The sequence below is a fragment of the Betta splendens genome, chromosome 7, assembly GCF_900634795.4.
Source record: "Betta splendens chromosome 7, fBetSpl5.4, whole genome shotgun sequence".
In the NCBI taxonomy this organism is placed as follows: Eukaryota; Metazoa; Chordata; class Actinopteri; order Anabantiformes; family Osphronemidae; genus Betta; species Betta splendens.
Window position 1 is genome coordinate 14,189,231 of NC_040887.2, and position 26,508 is coordinate 14,215,738.

At 48.9% G+C, this 26,508-nt stretch overlaps 1 protein-coding gene across 3 annotated transcripts in view; it reads right to left on the reverse strand.

Moving 5' to 3' along the window:
* Positions 1–26,508, reverse strand: part of flna (filamin A, alpha (actin binding protein 280)) — a 30,937-nt gene that overhangs the window by 3,744 nt on the left and 685 nt on the right. The window contains exons 2-44 of one of the 3 annotated variants that reach the window (XM_029155868.3): positions 22,579–23,054; positions 14,407–14,661; positions 13,527–13,624; positions 12,820–12,967; positions 12,429–12,547; positions 12,279–12,356; positions 12,025–12,187; positions 11,730–11,930; positions 10,037–10,174; positions 9,825–9,951; positions 9,611–9,747; positions 9,326–9,522; positions 9,112–9,225; positions 8,887–9,030; positions 8,681–8,804; positions 8,435–8,595; positions 8,271–8,361; positions 8,000–8,169; positions 7,734–7,851; positions 7,527–7,639; positions 7,290–7,439; positions 6,900–7,218; positions 6,646–6,819; positions 6,398–6,560; positions 6,149–6,309; positions 5,803–5,970; positions 5,603–5,726; positions 5,363–5,519; positions 5,096–5,285; positions 4,561–4,584; positions 3,860–4,107; positions 3,569–3,643; positions 2,800–2,899; positions 2,582–2,722; positions 2,375–2,503; positions 2,112–2,285; positions 1,874–2,035; positions 1,579–1,782; positions 1,335–1,487; positions 1,115–1,237; positions 730–996; positions 514–651; positions 205–320 (exon numbers count right to left, since the gene is read on the reverse strand). In XM_029155868.3, the coding sequence (XP_029011701.1) occupies positions 205–320; positions 514–651; positions 730–996; positions 1,115–1,237; positions 1,335–1,487; positions 1,579–1,782; positions 1,874–2,035; positions 2,112–2,285; positions 2,375–2,503; positions 2,582–2,722; positions 2,800–2,899; positions 3,569–3,643; positions 3,860–4,107; positions 4,561–4,584; positions 5,096–5,285; positions 5,363–5,519; positions 5,603–5,726; positions 5,803–5,970; positions 6,149–6,309; positions 6,398–6,560; positions 6,646–6,819; positions 6,900–7,218; positions 7,290–7,439; positions 7,527–7,639; positions 7,734–7,851; positions 8,000–8,169; positions 8,271–8,361; positions 8,435–8,595; positions 8,681–8,804; positions 8,887–9,030; positions 9,112–9,225; positions 9,326–9,522; positions 9,611–9,747; positions 9,825–9,951; positions 10,037–10,174; positions 11,730–11,930; positions 12,025–12,187; positions 12,279–12,356; positions 12,429–12,547; positions 12,820–12,967; positions 13,527–13,624; positions 14,407–14,661; positions 22,579–22,948 (6,726 nt within the window). In that variant the 5' untranslated portion in view covers positions 22,949–23,054. The remainder of the gene's footprint in view (positions 1–204; positions 321–513; positions 652–729; positions 997–1,114; positions 1,238–1,334; positions 1,488–1,578; positions 1,783–1,873; positions 2,036–2,111; positions 2,286–2,374; positions 2,504–2,581; positions 2,723–2,799; positions 2,900–3,568; positions 3,644–3,859; positions 4,108–4,560; positions 4,585–5,095; positions 5,286–5,362; positions 5,520–5,602; positions 5,727–5,802; positions 5,971–6,148; positions 6,310–6,397; positions 6,561–6,645; positions 6,820–6,899; positions 7,219–7,289; positions 7,440–7,526; positions 7,640–7,733; positions 7,852–7,999; positions 8,170–8,270; positions 8,362–8,434; positions 8,596–8,680; positions 8,805–8,886; positions 9,031–9,111; positions 9,226–9,325; positions 9,523–9,610; positions 9,748–9,824; positions 9,952–10,036; positions 10,175–11,729; positions 11,931–12,024; positions 12,188–12,278; positions 12,357–12,428; positions 12,548–12,819; positions 12,968–13,526; positions 13,625–14,406; positions 14,662–22,578; positions 23,055–26,508) is intronic. The other 2 variants (XM_029155870.3, XM_041071509.2) reach the window with 2 other exon arrangements.

Consider the following 26,508-nt stretch of genomic DNA (forward strand, 5'->3'; position numbering starts at 1 on the left):
ACCGCTTACGCTAACAACTCCACAATATTGCAGTGATTTTAAACTAAAAAGTATTATTGGACTAAGACTGACTTCAAACGGAAACTGCATCCACTACTTCAATCTACCATCCAAACCACGAGCTGCTGTTGCTGCTGCATTGCGGGCGGTGTACTCTGGCCTGGTGTGTGCGCACACGGATGTGTGTGCATCTCAGAGCCTCACCTGAAGACTGGCAACAGTGAGGCGACGGGCGTCGTCCGACGGCGAGGCCACAGGGACGATGAAGGGGCTGTCGGGGATGTGCTCGTCGTTGAAACGAATGGACACTTCGTAGTCTCCTACGAGAGGAAAATGAAACGGTCACACAGACAAAAACAGGCGGATTTCTTCACAAAAATACAGTTGAGGAGAGTTGCTGAAAAAAGGAGGAATGTGAAAACAACTAGAACTTGCTGGATGTGTAAACATTTAACCTCCTGCACATTCTTTGCTTCTAACCAACCATAAACCGCTCCCTGTCTCTTCTCTCACCAGGCTCCTGCACGATGTAGGACACCCCACTGGAGCCATCCTTGCGGTCCTCAAAGGCGATTTCAGCCTTGCTTGGTCCCTCCACCGCAATGCTGAGTCCCCCGGCTCCAGCTTCCCTTGTCCAGATACTGAACTCGGCTGCGGTAAAAGCAGATTCTAGCATTATGGATAAAAGCCCCAACACATTTCAGCGCCAACACTGACCCCGACACTAACCTGGGACTCCTGCTTCTGCTCTCTCCAGACCTGGCCCACCAGCTCGAACCTTATGAGCCCCTCCCTCTCCCAGGGGCCCGACAGTAAACTGGAACGGGCTGCCGGGAACGTGCATGCCGTTGTATTTCACGCACACCGTGTGCACACCGGTCTCGGTGGGAATGAAGCGAATGCAGTAGGTGTTGTTTTCTCCCTCCATGATGTCGGCCTTGTGAACCTGGCCAGACGGGCTGGTCACCTGAGCGGTCATGTCCGCGATGCTGATCTCTGAGGAGACACGGACACTTGAATCATTAGATACGAACTGCATTAAAGGAGGCTTTGTTTAACCTTTAAAGTATTATTCAAAAAGGGTGGCTGCACTTTCAGTTCCAGTTTTAGTCACCTGGGATCTTGAGGCTCAGGTCACACTGGCTGCCTACATTGGCAACAGATGCTGCCCTTCTCTTCCTGGTGATGCTCTCCTTCATTCTGCCCTCTCCTGTCACCTTCACTGTGAAAGCACTACCTGTGAACACACGCACACACAAAACAGTGGATTTGGTTCAGTAGTTCAGAACCATCCTGTTCTGTTCTGCATCTCCGGGCTCTTCGGAAGTAATCACCTGGCACGTGCTGGTCGGCGAACTTGATGTTGATGATGTAATTGCCAGGTTCAGTGGGGCAGTAGGTGACCTTACAGGTGCCGTCCTCCTGGTCTTCAGTGTTGATGTCCACTTTACTGGGTCCTTCAATGGACAGACTCAGGCCACCGTAGCCTGCAAGAAATATCAGAGGCGTGAATGACTGGAAGTGAAAGGCGAAAAGAACCCATGTATAGAAAATAATGGTTGTTTTATTAGCGTTTACCGGCGTCACGTGTGTCGATGATGAATTCGGCGGGCTCAAATGTCCTGGCCTCGCTTAGGCCCTGGCCACTCACACGCACACGGCTGGCGTCGCCGATCTCTGACTGGCTTATCATAACGGCGATGGGACTGCTGGGAATATGGCGACCGTTCTTCTTGATGTTCACCAGGTGCTCTCCAATCTCCTTGGGAACAAATGAAATGCCTGCGACAGACAAATATAAAAACAAGAAGGCACGATTAAGCACACAATAAAAGGCTCAGTTTCAACTTGTTCAAGTCAGACGCACACTCACCGACATGTCCGTTACGCAGAACCTTTAGCAGGCAAGGCTCCTCCCGGCCCGAGGGCGTCGTCAGGGAGGCGGTCAGCTGACTGAGGTCCAGCTCCCCAATGTCCAGGGGGATGTCTGCAGCAGAGCCCACCTTCAAATGGGACATCCTTATGGAATCATCACCTGGAAACAGAGTCGTGACAGTGAGTTCCAGCGTATGCGGATCACAGGCAGAACAGGGTGAGGCTTCCGTTCTTACCGGTGATCCTGGCAGAGAAGGGGCTGCCGGGGATGTGCTTGTCATTGTATTTGACCAGGATGCTGTAGTCCCCAGGAAGCACAGGCAGGTAGGACACTGTGCAAGTCCCATCCTGGTTGTCCACACAGCTGATGTCGGCCTTCGACGGACCCTCAATGGCCAGGGAGAGACCACCTACACAACAGTGCATGGGCATGCAGCGTTACATGCGACTGCCTCTCCAGCACCTGGGGGTGGGGTTAACGTCATTGACTGCTACATACCCTCTCCAGCATCTTTAGTGTTAACAGTGAAGACCGCCGGCTTGTTCACAGTCCCATGAATGAGACCAGGGCCATAGGCACTGACGTTACCGCTGTTCACGTAGTCCACATAGAACTGCAGTGGGCTTCCTGTAAATGATACAAAGAGGGTTTGAGTCCAGCAGTACAAGCACGCCGAGTTCTAAACCTGTCAGAGTTCAACTTTACCAGGGATGTGGAGGCCGTCGTATTTGATGTCCATCTCGTGCAGACCAGCTTCAGTGGGAGCGTACTTGACAGTAACGGTGCCATCCTTATTGTCTGTGATGTCAGGCTTGGCAACGCTGCCTGATGGCATCCGTACTTCACCTACACGGAGAACAGGAACTTAGTAGAAATACACCGCAACATAGAAACCAAAACGAAAGTTTCTGTGCTTATGTTACCTGTGATCTCTCCCTTCTGGATGGTGAATGGAATGACCAGGTCAAATGGTCTCAGCCCTGCTACATCCAAACCATTCATACCCATAGGTCTATCAGTTGCCTGGGAGACAGAGGACAAGGTCAGAGGTCAGACACAATCTTGGGAGGCTGCGGTGATTGGTGCGGCTACTGTAACATGAAGCATCACAGATGTATCGACACAGTCCGGAACAGAGGGGTAAAAGCTTCCACACACCAGGAAACAACAGGATGAGAGTCATGAGTGAAATGATCGACAATGGGAATCATGGTCAAGATGAAAACACCGACAAACTCTGAGGCACAATGTGGTGAGGACAAAAACACTGGTACATCAAGGAACCCTCAAGAAGCACATTTAGCCATTTTGTAAAATGTGGACTCCACATTGTTGAGTCTCAAAATGGCTGCTTTAGTCTCCTTAACATGGAGCAGTGCCGAACAGAGGGGCTGCACAATGTTTTATGAAAATTGTTCAGTTCCAGGGGCAAAAAATATATTTTTATTCTATGTGTGTTTTAGACACTGTGCAGCTCTGTCACACTGTCCATGTGTTAACAACCCAGGTAATGAGATGAAGCGAGTGAAATGAGAGAAAAGCCCTTTCAGGTATGAAACACCTGTGACGAGACACACAGACGCTGATGACGGGACACGGATGACGACAAAGATGACACAGAGGAGCAGGGCAGAGGGAGCAAAAACTGAACCGAGACGCATGAAAGAGGCTGGAGACAGATATTTTAGGTACCCAGGGCTGCTGAGCGTAGAACTGGGGCATTTGGGTCTGTTGCATGAGCTGGTCTGATGGAGCTCCTTCCAGTGCCTGAGGGAGGTGGGATGTGGTGAAGGGGTGGGTGGGGCACAAGGGGTGGAAAGGGTTTAAGACATTAAAAGGGATGAGAGGGGGATACAACAGTAGTCACAGTGAGTTAGAAACTGTTGGTGGCACCAGGAGCCAATCACGAAGCTTCTGCAGATGAAAGCAGCTTTTTTCACAACAAGAGTCAACCAAATAGCACTCAAGCTGCAGGTGACTCACCGTGACTTGGAAGGGGCTGTTGGGGATGTGCTCCCCTCCAAAGCGGACGCAGATGACATACTCGCCAGGCTGCGGCGCCGTGTAGAAGATGTCGAAGGTGCCGTCTTCGTTTTCCACCACGTCCACGTCCAGCTCGGCCCCCTCGGGCGTGACCACGCTGCACGTCACCTTGCCTTTCCCGGCAGCCTTGGCGTCCACGGTGATGACCGTCTGCTCGCCAATCTGGATCGTCGGGCCAACGCCGGCGCCTTGAGGGTGAAGGAGGTCAGATGTGAAATGCTATTCGATTTCTAAACAGGCAAACACTCCCGTTCACAGATGCACAGTCAGCATGCACATTCCACAACCAGTAGATCTAGTCAGGTTATTTCCATTTAATGTACGTTGTTACCATCGACTCGTGTTATCATACAGTTTCCAGGTAGAACTCAAAGCTGGATTAGCCAAAGTGCCATTCCACCATGCCATCCTACCTACTCTGTTAGTCCATTAGTCGGTCCAATTAAAACATGAGGAAAATAGAGGCGAAGAGACATGTGAGAGGAAATGGAATGAGATAGGGAGGTAAGACAAGTGGAAAATGTCAGACACAGGTGGGATATCTGGATGAAAGCTGGTGCCACTATCCTCCATGCTGAAGTAAAAAGACAGAAAGGGTAGAGAAGTTCCTCTACGTCATCGAGTCATTCAGGGGAGCTTACCTAAACCGTGACCGCCGATTGAGACTGATAATAGGAACGGTGAGAAGCAGGAGAGCGAGGAAAAAAAAAGGTGACAAATAAAAAGAAAGTCAGGTGGGGGTGGGGGTGGTGGGAGGCAATAACTGTGCTCCAAACACTTGGAGGAAAACAAACGGTGATGGTGGAGTGCAGCAGGGAGGGGGGGGTTCTGAGTGTAACCAGAGCACTGCGTGAGGAACACAACATACCAGTGCATTGATCAATGAGCTACAAGATGAAACTGAAGCTTCTGAAGTCAGACGAGAAGCTTGAGGAAAGTATTGGTGATGTAACTAATGCTTTAAACATCAAAATAAGTAAAACCACAGACCCACTTTTTGTTGTTTCATTACTGTTATGATTGATAAAAAATGAGCTCTGTAGCAGGAAGAAGCAGTAAACATCTGGATGCGTGAGGTGAACCTCTGGTCTACGGGTGCAAAGTCAGGGTGGCTTGTATTATCCCTACAGTGTGTGGAAACCGATCCATGGGGGGGTCTGACTCTTCCAGTCTTACCTGTGACGGTGCACTTGCTGGCGTCTCCAGTGGGAAGGGCCCTGATGCGGTAGGGTGAGTACGGGATCTCGTCCCCTCCGTACTTAATGAGGATGGTGTATCTGCCCGTCATGTCCGGCACGTAGGACACCAGGTAGGTCCCGTCATGGTTGTCGCGGATGTTGGCCTTCTTTGGCTTCCCTTCTGGGTCCTGTGGAGTCAACAGAGTTTGCAGTGTGAAAAACCAATACAATTTGTTTTTACCGTGTGCATAAGGCCTTAACTTACAGTGATCTGCACCGCCAGCAGTCCCTCGCCGGCGTCTTTAGCATCGATGGTGAACTCCACGGGCAGGGAGGCGGGCACCCCCGTGGTGTTGAGGCCGGGTCCGCTGGCACGCACCTTACTGGCGTCGTGCGTGGGCAGCACCTTCACCTTGTAGGGGCTAATGGAGAAAACAGGAGAAGTTAAAAGAGAGCAGAAATAGGGAATAAAATCCACATACAATGAGGTAGTTTAGTGCATCACCTGCGTGGAATCTCCTCGTCAGCGTAGAGCACATTAATGGAGTAAGGTCCCTCTCTGGTGGGAACATAGTTGACTGTGTGAGTCTGGTCACCGTTATCCACCACTTCCACAGGCTCCACCACACCTACAGTTAAATATTACATGTTCATGTTTATTACAGGGAGTTCTTTGTACACAGACGCATCAGAACACACACTTACCTTTTGGTCCTTGCACGCGGACCTGCAGCGGCGCCACTCCAGCCTTGGAGGCGTCCACTGTGAATGCCTGAGGAATGTTGGCTCTGACGTTGCTGCCCAGACCAGGTCCCTGGCACTTCACCTTTGTACTGTCCACCGTGTCGCTGACCGGCACAGAGAATGGACTACCTGCAGAAATAAACCACCAAGCGTTACAGACGCTCGTTTTGGGTAGATTTTATATTCTGGAAGAAGGTTCATTGATTTGGTGAGGGAGAAAATGTGAGAGAAGAGAGATAATAAAAGAGATGAGGAATGAGGCTAAGATACAGGCTGAACTAGTGTCTGAGCTGTAATGGCTGTGCACCTGTGATGGGCTGTCCTCCGTAGGTGATGTTGAGGTTGTATGTGCCCGGTTCGTACGGAATATACTCTACGCTGCAGCTGCCGTCTTTGTTGTCAGTGCAGGACATCTTGGCCTCTGAAGGACCCTCCATGGCCAGACCGAGACCACCAGTGCCTGCTCCTCTGTTTGAAGAAGGATCGGACAGTAAAATGCAGGAGACCCAGGGACGTTAACGTTTTCAGACTCTGACTAATCTTTGGTCTTATTTACCTGGTTTCCACCGTGAACTTGTTAGGCTTGTTGGTTATGCCACCTTTCAAACCAGGGCCATGCACGCGAACACGAGCTGGATCGCAGCCTTCGGTGACAGCCACGTGGAATGGACTCTTGGGTACTGGAGAACCATCATAGCAGACCTCTACACTGTGTGGACCTGTGAAAAACAGAAGCAATGGGCAACATAAGTCTCTACATAAATAATAAACCCAAACCTACAACTTTAGGAAACACGCACTGACCTTCTTCATAGGGAGTGTACTCTACATTGTAGGTTCCATCTCCAAGGTCAGCAATAAGAGCATCAGTGCGGCTGCCTGACGGGTTGCTGATGAGGGTCTTGATGTGGTCACCTCCGGTCTTAGTGAGTGCACGAGCATCCACAGTGAAATCTGTAGTTGCTTCACGGAAAACGCCTAAGAACACAAACGGGTAAAACAATGAATCCAATTTAAACATCACCTGCGACCAAAAAGAAATATACCCCCCCCAGTACCTTTGCCTTCCACTCCAGGTCCGAACACGCGAACTCCACTGGCATCGACCGCAGGTTCAACGCTAAGCCGAGCAGGGAAGTTGGGCACATCCTGACCACCGTAGCGGATGGTGAGAGTGTAAGAACCAGGGTACAAAGGGATGTAGGTGATGGTGTAGGTCCCGTCTCCGTTGTCCTGAATGTGAACCTCTGCCTCAGTGCCACTGTCTGAGATGATCTCAATGGTCAGCTCAGCCGGGCCGGCGTTGGTGCAGTCCACAACGAATGTCCCCGTCTCCCCAACCTTAGCACGCTTCAAGCCTGGGCCAGAGCAGCGAACCTGACAGGAGAGGCTTAATTAGTTTCAATTCATTCATTACATACATGTGCAATGTGCAGTCTGTGACCAACCATGGAGGGGTCCGTGGCTGGGTAAGCTGTGGAGCTGAAGGGTGACCCAGGGATCGGTACGCCATCGTAGGTCAATTCCACCTGGTACGGGCCGGCTTCACGGGGGATGAACTTCACATGGCTGGTCTCTGGACTCAGCCCTGGCTCCACCTGCAATAAAGCGTGCGGTTTTAGTAATTAAAAAAAACACGTCTTAACCTGGACACCAAGCTTTCTCCATTTAAAACCATATCATACCTTGCTAGACACAGGCTTCCCGGATGGTCCGGTAACCTTGGCATCCACCTTGCCCTGTCCACCGGCACCCTTTGATTTGACAGTCAGCTCCTGGTCTTTGCCTACAGTCATTTCTGCAGTGACACATAGGGTAAACTGTAGCTCAGCGCACCATTTTCACACCATGTCACTGAAATAAACGGGAGCTGAGAGACAAGGATTACATACTGTCGCCAAGGCCTGTGAGGTTGACCTTGTTGAGGTCCAGTGTGGGAGCCACACCAACATTGAATGGGCTCTTGGGAACGTGATCTCCACCGTAGGTCACAGCGACTCCCAGAGGGCCCTGAAGATTGGTGAGGGGCAGCAACACAGACGTGGTCAGTGAACAGATTATGTAGGAAAACATTCTTTACGAAAATTATCATAGGGCTTTACAGACAACAAGGCAGATAGAGACACTGTACGTGCATCCGTTAGCTTCTATAGGTTACCTGCTGCACAGGGGTGTATTTCACAGTGTGCGTGTTGTCATGATTGTTGATGATTTCAAAGTCCTTGACCGCTTCTCCTTTCAGCGGGCCGCTGAAGTTGCAGTCCAGGTTTGCTTTCCCTGCTCCTTTAGTGTTCACTGTGAAATGAGTGGGTTTGTTCAGTTCAACACCTGGAAAGGGAAAATCAGTCTGTTATTGAATCTGGGAAAAAGGTCAAATAAAGACGTGAACATTGTCAGACTGGCACGGATTAACCTGCATGTGCTCTTACCGCTGCGGCTGAGTCCTGGTCCCTCTGCCTTGACTTTGCTGGCATCGTGGGAAGGATCCACTTTGACCCTGATGGGCGTCATTGGAATAGCCTATGCAACAAACAACACATGTGTAAGATGCATTATCCACAACACAAATCCAGACAACTAAATGTCTACATACCTGGTCAGCGAACAGGACCATTATGGTGTAGCTGCCTGCCCCTGGAGGAGTGTATTTCACAGTGAACGTGTCGTTGTCGTTCCTAATGATGTCGAAGTCGATGTCGGCTTCAGCGGGTCCCACCACTCCAGGGGCGCACTTGATTCCTATGCTGATGTCCCCTAAGGACAGAGGAACAACGTCATCATAGAAGTAGCAAGCAGTGCAGAAAGCAAATGTGCAAAGCGACATGTCTCTGAGCTTTACCTTGACCAGCCTCAGCACAGTCAACAGTGAAGTAGGTTGGCTCAAAGGCCTTGAGGCCAGTCTTTGCCACCCCAGGCCCCGATACCTTCACCTTGTTTGGATGACAGCCTGCTCCGATATTCATCTGTGGTCAGAAATGTCAGCGTTTTCTGTGATAAACATCCTGAGTGTAAGAAGCCAACGTTTAAGCCTGAGGCTGTACTTACTCTGAACGGGCTCTCTGGGATGTTGACGCCACCCCAGGAGACCATGACTGTGTGTTTCACAGGTTTACGGGGGGTGTAAGTACAAGTGTATGTGCCGTTGCCGTTGTCTTTAACCTGGACGTCCACTGGCAAGCCTTCGCCGTCCTGTACAGATGAGGAAAAGCAATAAGGTGACTGCCATGAGCTTAGAAATGTAGCAGCAAAGCTCAACCTATGAGGGCCTACCTGGGCCAGGATCTTCAGAGGGGCCTTTCCTCCCTGCTTGGCATCCACTGTGAACTCTGTGGGCTTTCCAACAGCCAAACCGCTGCTTTGAAGCCCCGGGCCGTATGCCTTAACCTGGAATAAACACAGCAGATGAAAAGGCTATGCTACTTAACCATGACCAAGAGCTTGCCCATTTAATGGAGACACCACAGACGTCCCAGCATGTGCACACCTTGTCAGGGTAGAAGTCTTTTTCTGGCGGGTTGACGATCTCAGCCATGAAGGGGGAATGCTGGATGTCTTCGTTGTTGCAGAGCACATGCACGGCGTACTCCCCAGGCTCCGTGGGCCAGTACCGCACGTCGCAGGAGCCATCGCCCTTGTCGTCGCACTCGATCTTGGCCTGAGATGGACCTTCCACGGAGAAGCCTAGACGTGGGGGGGGGCACACGGCAGCTTTAGAAGGGGCGGCCTGTGCGTCGTAACAGTGTGTCATAAATCTCTAGCCTTTACTTACCTAGTGTACCAACATTGTCTCCAACAGCCTCCACCACAAAGTCAGCAGACTTGCCAACAACGCCGCCCTCCAGCCCCGGACCCCAGGCCCTCACCTTCTGCGGGCCAGCCTCAGCATCAATCTTGACCTCGATAGGACTGAAAAGAGCAGAGAGCGATTAGTCACTGTGTTTTATTTTTTAACAAATGTAGTTGTTATTTGCAGACATTACTACCTGCGTGGGATGTGCTGTCCTCCCCAGGTAATGGTGATTGAATATGTACCAGGTGTGGTGGGGTAATAGTCAAATCCATACACGCCATCTCCCAGATCTTTCCTTTTACACGGCTCCTCAAGCCCCTCTGGAAACAGAGACATTGATTTTTCTCAATCCTCTATGCTACTCCTCTCAAATAGGGCACTAAAATGGCAGGAAAGTTTACTCACTGGGGCCCTTGATGGAAACTTTGAGCTCTCCGGTGCCAGCTCCTTTGGTGTAAACCTTGAAGTCTGCCGTCTCCTTCACCCTCAGGCCTTTGGGCTGCAGACCACGGCCCTGGGCTCTGCAGAGGTTGGGATTGCATGCTGTGGATAGACACACAATAAAGGAGTGAGAAGCACAGAGACGGAGCTCAGTATTTTGACGCCAACGTTCTGACCACAAGAGAGTTCAGTGGCGGTTTCAGTAGGGAGAAGAGGAATGAGGTGCAGGGTGAAAGATATTAAACCAAAACAGTTTCCATCCAAACGTACATCCATCAAAATGAGGTTGCTGGAAAGCTCTCAGACATCTATCTTATCCAACAGAGCACAATCACAGATTACAGTGAAGGAAGTGAGCCTTTATCCCCCACACAGGAAGTGGTATATCCTTCCCATCTCCAAATTAAAAGTGCCGAAGTTGCTGAGTCATCTTTGGTCGTTACACAGGAAGCAAAGGAAAGCCAACAGGAATATGAATTTAAATCTATTTAGATGTCAGCAGACCACTTGTTGGTTGTTGTTGAAATGAGAGTTTTTTTTCCTAATAGAATAAGAAAAAATGTAATAAAAGAAAGCAAAAATAAAAGAAAATATTTTTGATTCAATTTTGGAAGAATTTTTTCAGAATGCTACAGTTTGTAAAATTGACACCAACGATAACACACGTTGCAATTATTTATAGAAACATCATTTAAACAGATGTATAATACACATTTAACAAAAACCTAGTTAAATATAGGGCATACAACACCAAACAGAATCAATATGAAAGCATGTCTGTAAAAACTGAGGCCACATTATTTTAAGCAATAAATATAACAGCATATTTTGCTGAGGGTCAGGTTTAATGACAAAAGCTTTGGCTTTATATTATTATTACATTATATGAGTGGTAAGGAAAGATACAACAAATGGAATTAATTTCCTAATATGTATAAGTTTCATATTGAGCGCCTGTTGACATATCTGTTTTTATAATGCAGCCAAGGGCAATATTTTACAAATGCTGATTGTGTAATCCCAGAAAATCTTTTATCATGTAAACTTAAAAATTTGGTTTCCTGTAAATATACAATCTGCAGGTATTGCTGGTATTCTTACGTATAAACATAAGTATTGTTAGTAAAGTACTTCATTGTGTACGTTCTCTAGTGTCCTAAAAAGGAGATGACGTGGTGGAAATGTTTGAGTCACTGAGATTAGAGCTCCACAAGACACACAGGCAAGTTAATCACCCATGAAGACGTGCACGTCCGTGGACTCTCCCACAGACTGTTATCATAAGAGACACACACTCACACACACACACACGTATGCATACACAACACACAAACACAGCAGGTACCCAGTAGAGATCCCAGGAAACAGGAAATGACAGCAGAAGGAAGAGGCTGTTCCAGAGAGAGGACAGATACCACCAAGCGTCTATCGAAGAGAAGAAAGGCGGGGAGGGAGAGAGAGAGGGGGGGGGGGGGGGGGGGGGGGGGGGGGGGGGGCAAAGCGTCCAGAGGAGTGGCAGGAAGAGACAGCAAAGTATTAGACACTGCAGCAGAAAAGGAAAAAAGCTTTAAAAACAGTGTCTATTCCCGTCATTTGGGATATTTACAGAGGAAACATTGGAGGTCATGTTGCCAGAGTATCAGAGCGTGACTCCTACCCTCTCCCACGTTGACTGTGAAGGGGCTCTTGCTGATCTGGCCGCCAGCGAAGGTGATGAACACGGTGTGCTGGCCCTCCTGGACCGGTTTGTAGGTGCAGCGGTAGCTACTGTTGCCCTTGTCCTCGATGGTGCACGTCACCGTGTTCTTCTTGCCAGCAGGATCCATGATCACCACCTCCACCTCGCCAACACCGGCACCTCAGATAAGTGACAGACAGGACAAGGATCTAATGACTAACTCACAATAAAACGCACCCATGCAGGTTTCTCTCCAGCTTGTTGGCGGCGCTACCTGCCGTGTAGACGTCGAAGTAGGTGGCCTTGTTGGCGATATTTCCCGAGGGCTCCAGACCTGGACCCTGGGCGGTGGCTTTGCTGGAGTCCCCCTGAGCCATGCCGATTTCCACCTCGAACGGGCTCTTGGAGATGTGCTGCCCTGCGAACAGCACCGTCACCTACAAAGCAGAGACGGGAGGATTTAGCTCATCCGGCCACTTGGAGGCTGATGTCACGTAAATTCAGTCTTTGCAATCAAAGCCTGCTGACCTTGTGCATTCCTGTGACTTTAGGGACATAGAACACAGAGTAGGTGCGGTTCTTGTCATTGTTGGCTGTCACCTTGGCCTAAAGAACAAAGGGCTTTGGGTTAGTTAATTAGACAATGTCTCACATAAACCAAGTGTTCTGGCGTCTCACCTCCTCTCTGTGTCCTGCTGGGTCCTCTACGTAAACCAGCACCTCTCCCATTCCTGCGCTGATGGTCTCGACTGTGAACGTAGCTTTCTTCATCACGACGTTACCCACAGGTTCGATTCCTGCGGACACGAGAGTGATTTATTCCAAACATCCTTTGAATCACTGGCATGGCTGATTTCTATTTAATGCGAGATGTTTAGGATCGGTCTCACATTTCCAGAACTACAGTAAATCGATGCTTCCAGCCTCTTGGACCGCATCACAGTTTTTGGTTCCATGGCTGTAAACATGTCAACCCCCCTGGATCTAAACTGATCCAGCTGCACAGCTCAGCACAGCTACACTGTATTTCCTGAGTGAAGTCTGTCCGCATAAGTGCGCCTGTGCGTACCTGGACCGTAGGCGCGGGCTTTCTTGGGGTTCAGTTTTGGACGGAGAGGTGCGCCAGGCTTCAGCTTAGCCTTGGGGAACTGGGACAGGTAGGTCATGACTGAATGCTCATCCACGTTGGGGTCGACGATTTCCTCAGGGGTTATCACCTGAGAAACAATAAAAATGTTTTATACGATAGGGTAGATGCTGGTGAACCACAAGAGAGGCTACACTGTCCAACCCTAAAGCAGCATATGGTCCGTCACCATGGGGACGATTACCAAAAAAAAAAAATCATCTTGAATGTCTCGTGATTGTGATTAAAACCACAAACCCAGCTCTCGCAAAAGTACCTGAAACAAAAACAAGCAACCAGCCGGCTCCCCAGTCATACAGATACGCTAGCCGTCTGGTTTTACAACCCACAAAGACAGCAGGGGAAGAGACAAAGCCAGTTTTTAGCAGAAGCAGAGTTCGAAACGGAAACATTCATGACCACAGAACCAACTGTAGGCACGCTATGCTGTGCCAATCATGCCAACACAGGCGCCAACCAAAGAGAAGCAGTGAAACTACATTTGGTGAATTCCATCAAAAACCTTCCCCAATAAAATGTGAAACTTGTAAATGAGATGTTTGACAAACAAACAAACGTTACAGAGCAACGCACTGCATCTCTCAGGTTGGTTTCATCGTTTCCAGAATGCATTTTTTACTTTGTTTTACCTGTGGAATGCCCAGCCAGTCGTCTGCTTGCTGCATGGCCTCACGAGCATTGTCCACTGGTTTGGTCTGATCCCACTGGTCCCAGTCAGGACACAATCCTGCAGGAAAGAGAGCAGCAACTTGATTTAACTACCAGAAGCATAACATGGCCTTGCTAAGAAGGTCCCATTGGAGCCAAGATGTTGACTCCCAAGTCCCCTACAGCAGCAGATATATGGAGTGTGCAAAACACAACCAAACTGTATTTGAAGGTGAATCTGCAGCAGTAATTAGGTGTAGGGTCATATGTCCGCCTCCGTGGCTCCTTCACACGTCTGCCCTTGAATTTATCCATCGGATGTTTTCACACTCCCCCTATTTTGGCTCCAACGTATCCTGGCAATGAGCTGTCTGAGGGTTGTGTTTTCTGGACACTGTTACAGTAGATATCTTTCACTGAAGCCTTCACTGAAGAATCAAAGCTCCTGAATCCTTATCTCAGACTTAAGGTTGTTTGGTGAGCCACAGGTATGCCAAACATCCTGCTCATGTAAACAGAAACCTCCTCATGCCTCACTTTCATTCTCCTAAATCCCTCCTCTCCTGCGCATCCGTCCAGCTCAGCCCGGTGCGAATTACGCACGTACGTCTGCCCCGACTTGGCCGCACATCTGCAGCTGTCAATCGCCGTCTAAGAGGGAGAGTTATGACGCCAAGGCGCAGGCCTAAACTCACCTACTATGCTGCTGTGAAGGCAAATACTTGCACAACATCACGGCCGTGAACCTCGGCTTCAAGTATGTCAAAAATGCAGGGGTCAGCGTTTCAGGGTAGCATTTAGTACTTCTGTTAATGCAGGTTTCTGTCCGTACAAAGTTCAGTCCTCCACAGCAGAACTCACCTGGAGCACAGCTGTCGACCAGGGCACCCAGGGCCCGGCCAGTCTGCCAGTCTCTGTTGAAGTTGGTGATCGGAAGCTCGGGCAGCTTGTTCTGGATCCATCCCAGCAGCCTCTGCTTAGGTGTCTTCTGTTTGCCATCATCGGCAGCCTCCTCCTCCTCATCCCACATGGGCATGGAGATGGAATAGTGCAGGATCAAGGTCCAGATCAGACCCAGGATCAGCTTCAGGTTCCCATCAACGATTGCTTTAGAATCTGGAGAGACAGAAAAGCAGGAAGTTATTTCTAAATCCTATTCCAATCATAGAAAAGAGGCAGTTTACTTTATTTACAGGCACTTTAGGGTGATAAAAGATAATGACCAGGATTTTCAACTCTTATCAGAAAGTGCATTAGTTCCATTTCTAGGATGATTTTGCATTGTAGCCCTACCTCCTCGTGCAAATAGGTCAGGTCAGAAATGCCTTAAAGAAAGCAGAGGAGGCAAAGCTGTGTGACGGACGCCTCCAGCTCTTATTTGATCTTTAAACTTTCTTTTGAGGTCAGTGTTTCAAGATGAAGGTCTGTAATGATCTGTGTTTTACGTTCCAGGTTTCCCTGAGGATTGTCTCCCCTATCCATCACGTAATGTACAGCTACATCTCTGTGGAGGAGTGGGATGCATACCTGGAAACCACACAACATTCACTGATAGTCACAGTATATACATTTACTTCTAACACAGCACTTTATGACTTTTTGTTCAGATTTCGTTCTGGCCTCAGGCCGCTCACAGTCGTAAGTGCAGATTGAAGCTTGTTGCTGTTGCTGCAGATTCTAATAAATAAACTGCAGCTTGACTCCAGATCTATACAGACATGTTGTTGGAAAGTTGGAAAGCTTTGTCTTCAGATGTGAGCTTCAGCAACCACATCAAGGCATAAACACACAAGAATTTAAGATTTCATGTTGAGGCAGGACTGAGCATCTTCACCTCCAGTGGGGTTTGGGCAGGAGCGTTGCTGCTGGCTTCAAATTCATGTTTCTGTTTTCAGGATTCAAACAGCTGTCACTTCTAACCTTCATTCCAGATGGAACCAATTGCCTGATAAGCCTTAAAGGGCCACAATTGTGTCTTGCCACACTTTTATTATGATTTACATTCTGTGTCCCTAACTGACTAATATCCGTTTCAACAAATGACAAAACATTTCCATCTGAGTAAACTAGGAAGATCTACACAAAAGTACATCAGTGAATCAAAAGGGAATTTTCAATATAAATCATATTGTGGGAGATATTTAAGTGCTCAGATGGGAACAATAGAAGCAGAACTACACTAAGCAGAAATAAATAGCTTCAATACACTTTGTTGATCCTACTCTTATCTGCATTATGATAAAACATTTATTCAATCATTTGACCCGCAGTCCATATTTGGTTGACATACATTATATTTGAGGGATGAGTCCACAGCTGCAAGCACAGGAGAAAGTGATGCAACTAGATGCTAGCCCAGGCACGAAGAAGAGAACACACACACAGACACACACACACCATTATTACCACCACAGCTTGCACACACATGTTGCACAAGAAGATGTTGATCAGAAGGGATGATTGCTTAGGTCCAGCCTTGAGGTGAGGGTGGGGCAGTGCCTGTGTGTTTTCTAGCTGATGCTGATTTCAACACAGTTAAAGACCCAATAATGGGGTTGAGGGTTGTGTTATGGTCCAGATTCAAAAGACAGTTCGGATCACTATCTATGTTCTGCTTCCTCATGATATGGCTTGAGAGAAAACTAGAATAAAGTTAGAAAATGAGAATTTATCTTTATTCAGATGTTTCGTTATCGCAGTTGCAGGAATCTTAGGATGGTGTTTATAGCAGGAGCTATTGCACGATGAGGAGGTTGAGAGGACAAAGGAAATCCACTTCTGAAACGGGTTCATGCTTGACTTTAAATTAAAAGGAGCTCTACATGCAGTACATCTGGACATCCTCCCGTCCATCTCTGCTGGCTTACTGTCAGAATCCACATTCCGACAGAGACATGTACCCGCGGGCTGCCAACCCCGTGATCCATGACATGTCTGCTCCCAGTGGAAAAACACACTCCGCACATCAATGAAACGGAGCCGGGTCAGACCAAAGGCCTGTTTGGCTGAACCACTGCCATGGGAACTCTGAGCGAGCTGGATGGTTATAGCAACCACGTGGTAACGATCTGTGCTCAGGAATGAGACAGACGACACGAGGGAAACCAAGACGCAGAGGAGACGGGAAAGCGTGATCGTAAAGGAGAGACAGAAGTGCTGCCTGAGGACAGAGATAAAACTGACTGACAGCTATGACTCATTATTAGTCCTTATAGGAAGGAGCGAACAGTGTGTGCGTGCGTTGCGCGAGTCGGGGCCTGCAGCAGGAATGCAGCTCAGCTGAAGCTCAGGTGTGTCCCACAGACGCCTCAGCACAAGAGCAACGGGGGGAGAGGTCCAGGATCAGCTGTTTGGCTCAGCTCATCTCACATATGGGGACCTTCCTCCGCACCACCTCCTGTATCGTTGGTGCTTAAATGCTCCGATAGCATGTTATGCGTTGTTTTTGATTCCTGTCTCACACACAAAGCCACTAAACATGCTTGGAATCTGCAAACATTCCCGGTAGACCACAGCGCACCAAGCCTGACCGAGTCCATATACGGACACAGAGTGCCACGGACTCCCCCTCTGCTGACTCATAACCCCCACCCCGGTTGGACCAGCTCAAATAATCGCGTGTGTGAGACAGCGATGAGGCCACTGCATGGAGAGTGTGTGTGTGTCTGGGGCTCATGCCTCCTTTTGTCCCCAGAACTCCCATGACTCACTGGTTTGGCTCGTTGCTGGCTCGACCCACCCCCCCCCCGCAGATGTGACATCACTATGACTTCATCGCAACCCCTAACCTGCAATGACCCCAATCCCAGCCCGAGGGGGACAGAGGGGGGGAGGAGCTAAGGACGGCGATAACGAGGGAAGAGGTTCCACAACATTCATGTTACACTACAGCAGCTGGATTAGGTTAAATCCAGGGATGAAACAGGAGCAGGTCTAGACGGTTCTGAATCATGCTCTGAGCTGTCCATCACTCAGACTTTTGTGATTACTATCAATGTTAGTTCACATTCTATGCATTTAAATGCTTTTATGAATGGCAGTCTTCTTATTGACACTTTTTCATCAATTATTTCAAAATAATTCAAAATTTTGCCATCTACAAGAATCATCATCATCCAAGTGACCTGCTCATGTTTTATTTGCTGCTCACCCTGAGCCACTTTCCTGCACTACAGGGAGTTTTCCTCCACCACCTGCTAGTGCTGCTCATTGGGGGTTACCATTTAACTGCATGTTTAGGCTGTGTAAGGTTTTTGATTCCAGTTAACCTGACTAAGTGTACACGTGGCTCTGTGATGGAGTGACGACCTGTCCAGGACATACACCGGCCCCTCATGGTTGTGACCTTCCTGAGGACGAGCAGCATAATGGGTGCAAGTGCAACCGTCATAACAGCCGGATTGAGTTAACTACATACTCTGTCATGAGTGGGAACACGGAGCATGTATGTGCAAAATTAGCACTGGACGGCTTCTAAGACTTTATGATTTAAGGACTAAGATCTGGCGGTGAAGCATCGACACAAACTCACACACGCCTGGAAACTGAGGGAGCAGTCAGTGTGACCAAAACCCAGTAAAACAGGACACAGCAAGGAAGTGTCACACATTCCTGTCCCCTTATCTCTCCCTCACACAGCCTTAGCATCCATTTCCTAATAAAAACATAAACAACACAAAATGAAATTTGAATAAACCCAAAAATATTACATAAGTTTTTGTAAAGACTCAGAACTTGGTTTTGAGCATCAAACATCTGAGCTCTCCTTTCGTTCCCTCCCACCTTTCCTCCTTCCTCCGTCCCTCCCTGAACTCTATGCAACAGGCCACACTGGAGCTACTACACTTCCTCCTCTTCCTTTCTACTCCTTCCAGGCATCCGCCTTCCCTCCCCTCTCTCTGCTCCCGCCGCTGGAAAAAAAAGTTCCTCCTGGTTTTTTAGCCTTAAAAGGGCAGAAGCAAACTGGAACTTGGCCTCCCTCCCATTCCCTGGGCTCTGGTTACATACGGAGGGAGGAGGGAAGACGGGACAAGGGCAGCGAAGGGGGCGGAGAGGCGAAAAAGAGGAGAAGGAGAAAGAAAAAGAAAAAAGGAAAAGGCAGGGAAAAATGCTGTGTGGGACATTTTTAAATCTCGCACCGACAACAGCACCAGCTGAGGATGGGTTGTGATATGTTCAGGGTGAGGAGAGCAGTTAAGAATGAAGGCTGAAGGGGATGAGCAAGCAAAGAAAAAAAAAAAGAAAAACGAGAAGCACAATGAGAACAGGGAGCAACAAGTAGGAGGAGGCTGAGACAGAGGCAGCGGAGGACAGAGATGATGAATGAGGAGGTTTAATAAATGCCATGCGGCTTCAATCAACAGCCCGTTTCCTGGAACCATCCGAGTGATCAACCATAAGAGCAGAGTCTGGGCTTGCAAGTAATTGATAGTTATTGGCCTGGCAGGAACGATCGGGGCCTGGAAAAGTCGATCCCCTCCCAACGAGTTTGTGTTTTTAGGTTCAAGCCTGCAACGCAAAGCCAGAAAAAAAAACACAACAGAACCTCCTCACACTGAGGAAACGGAGTCGTTTGGTTTAAAAGTCTCACTTTCCTGCAGGTTTTTATGAGCATCTTGAAGAATGCATCGCGTTATATGTGCCTGTTCTGTGTGAACATGAGGCGTGGGCCCGGCTCCAGCTCTGATGTAATGACATAGTCCGAATGCCACTGCACTGAGCGAACTCTGCTCCGCACTGTCCAGTCCGACGGCCAGGAAGCCACGCTGGTGATAACGAGGTGGCAGGAAGTGATTCATTTTGACCCACAGCGGCTACAGCGTCCCGCTTATCTCGCTCCCCGGCCAACGCTGCTGCCTCCCCTACCACAGCGACGCTGCTTCTGAAAGCAAAAGCGTCCGAAGCGCCGCTGATACACGCACACGCTCAGTAAAACCGCCGATCGGAGACGTTCACTGCTGTGGTCAAGTAACTTTATCAGGGAGCACATGGGGCCACTGGAATCAGGTAGAGGCAGTTCCAGTGAATCGGGCTCATTCCTGCAAAGCCTGCATCCGCACCAACACACAGAGATGGCCTGCACACGAAGCCTTGCAGCGAGGAGACAACAGGCTCCTCCTGCTTCTCCTACATGACACATTCACACTTTTAATTCACAATAAATGGCCAATTTGAACACACATTTGCAAAACACTCCATGCCTGAACGGCAACATCGTAAGTACGAACAGTAGCTAATTGCTATGTTTGCAATATTTTATGAGATTTAAGATAAGTCTGCAGACTTTTTCCCCTCTTCGCCTGAGGGAAATCGGCTAATCTTCGGCTTGGATGACAGAAAAGCAGCCCCTTTATACTGCACAGTGCAGAACGATGGACTTAGTTGTGTCACTTGCGCCAATATTTGCTAATCAAGTTATTCCCTCCAGTTGATGCACATTTTAACCAATCTCGATCTGTCACCAGCTCAAGTAGAACTTTAGTAGAAGTTCAACAGCATCAAAACCTAAGTGAGCAGAACCAACCAAAGGCCCCATGGCTGCTTCTAAGATATTTTCAACAGCACCAGGATATTTGCTCCAGATCAAGTACATTTACGTCCTTTAAGTAACACAGAACATATTTCATTATGTAACAGCAGTGGGGCTGTTGCCACACAGACATCTGTCTCAACTTGCAGGCCTGCGCTCCGAGGCAGAGACGGGAGCAGCCAGGTACGAAGTTACGCCACAGCTCTGCTCACGGTCCCCGTCATGACGCTTGCACCACCACTGCCAGACCAAGGCTTCAGAAAGCAGCGCGCAGGCTCAGTCAAGCAAAGATAAAGCAGATTTAAAGTTTAAAGTCTGGGCTGGGCTGCTGACAGACTGGAACAGAGGCTGCAGGCATAATATTATATATATATATATATATATATATATATATATATATATATATATATATATATATATATATATATATATATATATATATATATATATATATATATATATATATACACACACACACAACCGTTCAAATAATAGCCCTCCTCTCTAGGATGCTAATGACACCTTAGAGCACTGACATTAAAGCTGGAGGAAGCAGACCACAGATAAAGGATAAACAAGTATTTTGGCAGGGCTGGTATTAAGTGGCAGCTCGGTTGCAGTAGCTTTGCAGTCCAGCGGCTGGCTCCAGGTAATAAATTATATGTGAAGATGGACACAACTAAATATGGGCAAAATTTGGCAAGCTGTATAATTGGGCAAGTGGGAGACCTTTGTGGCAGGCATTTACGTTGAGGAAGCCACTGACTGGCACATAACTGCCTGCAAAGCCACAAATTCTCATTTTACACTGTTCTTTTGTTGGAAGAAAGAAGCCGAATGAAAACAGAGCTTCTGTCAGTGGAATCTTAAGCTTCTCTAATGTGTGAATTGCTCCACTGCCGTGAACCAAATTCGCCGTCTCATCTTGAGTGATTCATGAGAGATGCTAGTGTCTCGTATCAACACTTCAGACAAGTAAAAGGAGAAATGAAAGGGGTGTGGACACAAAGGCTCCGCGGCAAAAAAATCTAAAGTCACAAATAAAGAATATTAATCGAGCTGCTGAAAATGTCGTGAAAATAGAATTTGTGGTAAAAGCTAAGTAGAGAAGGACAAGAAGGCCTTGGGCATCCTGCGGAGAATATGGCAGTTTGGCAACTTGTGGTGAGGGTTGCTGGCTGGGTGTGTCCGTCTTCTGCAAGGAAAGGAGGAAGTGAGAGAGGAGAGAGGGCTGCTCTCTCATCTTCAGATTAAAATTACGCACGAGGAGCAGCCGGGCTGAGGGTGAGTCAGCAGGCGGCGCCGAGGACGGCTCGGCGGCGCCTGGTACTGGGCGCTAACGGGGCAGATCAGCTGGCATCCAGGTCGGACAAGCCCGGAAATGGGAAAAAACGCTCTGACACGGAAAGGTGTCATTTCACACGGCCCAACCCCGTCATGATAAACCGGTGATAAACCGATGCTGGGATCCGCCCGCAGCTCCAGCTGCTCTCTGGCGACATGAAGTTCCATGCTTTGTTCAACCGGTGTCATCTCCACCACTGGTTTCAGCAGGAGGCTGGATTGAGTGGCGTGAGTCGGACGTTCCCCCAGACGGGACGCGTCTGATTCACACTGCATTTACTGCAGGTGTGCGGAGTGGGATTAGTCACAGTCCAGGAGACCGAACAAGATGGAGGCCAGGTCCATCAAGGGCCCTGGAGCCTCTGAGCTGCTTATTCATCAGAATAGAAGACAAACGTTTTCTAAAGCGCCACATTTCTTACGTGGCTCTGCTGAAAGCAGCTTTAAACTATCAGCACCGGTAACTAGCTCAGAAAGCACAGTGCTGTGGGCAGGCGTGCAGCTGCATGTAGGCAAAGCCCATTAAACCCAGTTTTATGTCACCCAGTGCGAGCCAAGTTCCTTCTAATGCCGTGGAGACTCAGAGTGGCCCACCGCACGACATGAGCACAGACAATAGCCCTGTGTGTGTGTGTGTGTGTGTGTGTGTGTGTGTGTGTGTGTGTGTGTGTGTGTCTCTCTCTCTCTCTGTGTGCAGCTCTCCAAATCTACTAGGCCTGAATTACATCCTGGCCCACAAAGTTTGTCTGGGAACGGCCCCGCTCGGCGCAGGCCAGGAGCAGTGCAGGCGTGGGGCCCCCTTTGGCTCCGTCAGACCCCCTCCCCAAACCACGGAGGAGGACAAAGCGCCGCGTCCGTCCCCGAACCCTGGAGGAGAACCCGTTTTCTACCCGGTGGCAGCTCGGCCACCAGCTTCCACGGGAGGAAAGCCCGAACGTGGTTGCGCCCCCCTGCCTCGTTTTTTTATTATTATTTTTTTTTTACAAGGTTATGTTTTTTTGCGTGTGCGCAGCGACACGCTCAACTTTTTTCCAGCAGCCCTGCGCACACGCTGCTCACGGAGGTTAAACGTACACAGGGACGACGGAGACGCCGCCAGTTAGTGACAGGACAGACGTCAAAGTGAAGCGCACTGGCGCCCGTTCATCACACCCACCCACCTATGGACACCAGCTTGATGTTCTCCTTGTCCAGGAACTCCAGGGCCACCGACACGTTCTCCAGCTGCATCTGGCGGAAGGTGGGCCTCTGGTTGTACTTTCTGAACATCTTCTTCTGGGACAGAACCTCCAGGAGCCCGATGAGCCGCAGGCCATCGCTGAGGTCCGTCTGCAGGTTGCCGATCCGCTTGTTGACGCACTTCAGGTGCTCGTTGCACCAGCGGGTGAAGGTGTTCTGCTGGATTTTCTTCCACGGCGCGTCCTCGGCGAGGTCTTTCTCCGTGGCGGGCATTTCTGCGTCCTTGTCCGTGGCGAGAGCGTTGGGAGCGGGCGCGGCGCTCTGGTAGGACCGGGGGTGGGAACCACTCATTTTTATGGTCTCGGCTGTCTCTCGGTTCGCTGGCTTTTTTCCTGGGCGGAGTCCGTGCAACTTCGCGTGGCCGCTCCCTCTTCCTCTCGCTCGCTCTCTAGTTTATCTGCGTTTGAGAGAAAAAGGCAGAGGGTGAGGATGAGAGAGTAACTCGTAGCCCGGAGACAGACCTTTCGCGAAAAAGGAGGAGATTGTGGCACGAGAGCGCACGAGCGGGGAGCTGTTTCGCATGTTCGTGGCACAAAGTGACGGTGTTGATGTAACGAGGCGGCTCCGGGCTGCAGCGCGGCCACGCGCGTTAGTGTGGCGCAGCTGGAGCGCGACTCTGAGCTGGAACATGTGAGGGATGTTAGTGTCCAAAGCAGCAAGCAGAAACGCACAGTCAACATACAGTCGTTGTGACGAAGGGGACTGCACGCAGCAACTGACGTTTAGTGCCCTTTGGGCGATAAAGACGCAGCAGAAAACAAGGCCAGGTCCTTGAATGCAGCACAGTGTTTGTGATCCCGCACCAAAACACGCGACCCTGTCCTTTATCCTCCATCCCATCATTAGTTAGACTAAATCTGCAGCTTTTGAGGCAAGCGGGGGTTGCTGTGAGAGCTCGGGACGCGATATGATGCCAGATGCACAAAGAGACTGACACTAAGCACGTTTGTGTGTAGTTCAGGCTCCCAGGGAACCGAAAGTTGAGCAGAACGTGGGACTCCTCATAAGGTCCCGGGTTCTGTTTAATCGGTGAAGTCTGTCCACATATTCTCCAAACATACAGCCTGATATTATACTTTTCTGGTGATGTTACTGAGCCGCGCGCAGCCCTGTCTCTAGAGAGTCCAGACACCACCTGTGTCTGTCTCTAGTTTGTTTGTCACGTACTGAGCAAAGAGCTGAGTGAGATCACACGCTGTACAGGCTGTAGGACCGACTAATGACAGACTCACAGCTTCATGGCACCAGGCACTTTCTCCAACTCTTGCAGAGGCTGCGAAGGGGCAGGCTGTTCATTTTTTTCTTCCTTGCTTCCAGTAAAACTGCCTCTCTCCTTTTCTTATGTGTATTATAGTTTTGCTCATAATATGCAGAGCCACAGATTGTAAAGGTGAAAAACAAAGGGGGGGGGGGGGGGGGGATAGAAAATGTTGTGCAGCAGAAGTATAATAGCCTTGAAATCTCCATTGTTCTACTTGTAGCTTTTAGGAGAGCTGTAGTTTTTCCTGTGCCTATTAAACTTGAATGATGCTCACACTAAATGCAGAAACCGCTGAAACATAAGCCGACCCACGACTGATATTATGGCTTTGGCTCTGTCTTTTAGCTGCATTATAATCAGGACCCAGCGTTTAAAGCCAACCTCATGCACTTTCATACGTCTCTGAACGCGAATGTTACAATCTGTGACAAATGCAAACCTAGTGACCGTGGCTCCTCTTTGCTGTAACGTGTCTGTCAAGTCGTTTCCTCCTGTGAATAACAGGACAACGGAGTCTGAAGCTGGAGGGAGAGATGTGACGCTGCAGCTTTTTTGACTAAATAAGGAGCTCAGTGCCAGGAGCCACAGTGTGGCCAGCAGCCATCAAGAATGCTTTGCCTTTGTGTGTGTGTGTATGTGTGTCTGGCCAGGGGAGAATCTCAAGAATGCCCCTCACCCCCATAACAACCCTGGAGCCCCCAAACTTAATAACACCCCAATAAAAGAGCCTTATTAACACACATACGCACACAGTCTGGCAACAGCAGGCCGTTACACTTATTGGGCCGGTTAAAACAATAGAACAATAGAGTCACATAGCTTAAGCACTTCAACTCTGTTCTCTCTAGGTGTGTAATTTATTCTATTTCACAATTTCCCTTACTTAACAGCTTAGAGGCCGGGCCATCGGTACAGTATAAACCTAATGAGCAGACTGACACAGGAGGCTTCAGTGATCATCCATGCTTGAACTGGCACTGAACTTCAGACTGCTTTATAAAGATGATTGGGAGCTGAAACCGACGAAATGTTCGCCCTGGAGCGAGCTATTGTTTCAGTGGAATTTGCCAAATAAACAGGAGACAAAACACAGGGCGGAGACAGTAAGAGCTGACCGAGGCACGCTAAAATATGTCATAAGCTGAGGACCAGGCCCATCGGTCTGGCTGGTCATCTGGCGCCCTCTCGTGGTCACCCTTGATAACACAGGTTGTGTTCCTGCTGCAGATCTGGCACTGATTTTATGTCCTCTGGGATCTTTGCTTTTCTAAAATTACCCACGTCCTCCTCCCTACTTCTCAGTCTCATTCTCATGCAGGGTTCTCTGTCTGTAACATGGATGTCATCTGGAAACATCCTACTTTCCTACTTTTTATGTTTTGCATGCATTCATCAAATTAATTCCACAAACCATACATTCACATTTTATTCAAAATCTAAATCTGCAAAACCTACCCAACAACTCCTGCTGTATAATACAAATAGTGTAGTACCGGTCTAAAGAGGGTTAGAATGTTTTAAAAGGCACAAGAAATATGATGCTTTTACTTTTCTAGATCTAATTAATTCTACACTGGTCACAGCATGAGACACATGACCTTTAGACAAATTCTACAATGGACAACAGCACTATAAACTTGCAAAGTGATCACAAAGTGATAACATCCAGTGCTTGGATTCTGCTGTATATAGTGATCATAAGCATCAGACATTAAGTTCAAAGAGTATTCATATCAGATAGTAAACTTGACGCAGACTTGTGGTGCCAACACTTTCTGATGCTGGGGAGTCCCCCCTTTGCCCGGCAGCATCATCACCCAAAACGCCCTGCTGCCCACAAGTCGTGTACAGGAAGCGAGATGATCGCTGCATGCGACGCCGCTAACCACACGTTAGCGAGAGAGACATCAAGTCAGAAGCACAGATTGCATCAAAGTTGCACCCTCTTTGCTTTACCCTCAGTTTCCTGCAGACAGCGTGCATGTGCGTCTGGGTGGCACGTGGTCGGCGTGAAGAAGCAAAGAGGGTGCAAACGAGGACATGTTTACGTCTCGCACCGTCCATGGCAACGTCAGCTTCCTTCATCTGCAACACCCGTGAGCTCCTGTTTGTACGATGCCGGAGGAGAGGCCGCAGTAGGTGACGGGAACCCCTCCCCTGGTGTTGACTGCACCTACAGAACCACTCTGACTCCTGAAGCCTACAATCTGCAAACAGGCCTTTTCTCGGTTGTGTTTCAGACGAAGGGGTGCAGGAATGTTATGATCTCAGTGTGGAGTCACCTGCCAGGAAATGGTTGGAAACGACCAGTTTCACTTTAACATAAAAAAGGCACTGATCTAATTGTGATCCCTCATAGGAACCGGTTAAATATGCACATTCACATCAGTGTCAACTTTAAAGATTCCACGTTGCGGTTTAATTCAAAGTAATTCCTGACACACTGCCACGTGCGCTCTCCTTGGTGAAAGGGCAGCCCACCCCCCGTTCAGCACCTGGTGCGAACCTGGACAGGTCCTTGTCTGTTTACAAGCGAGGAGCTGCTGGTAAACGCCTTCAAACATCCCGGACCAAGGGACACGCGCTGTGA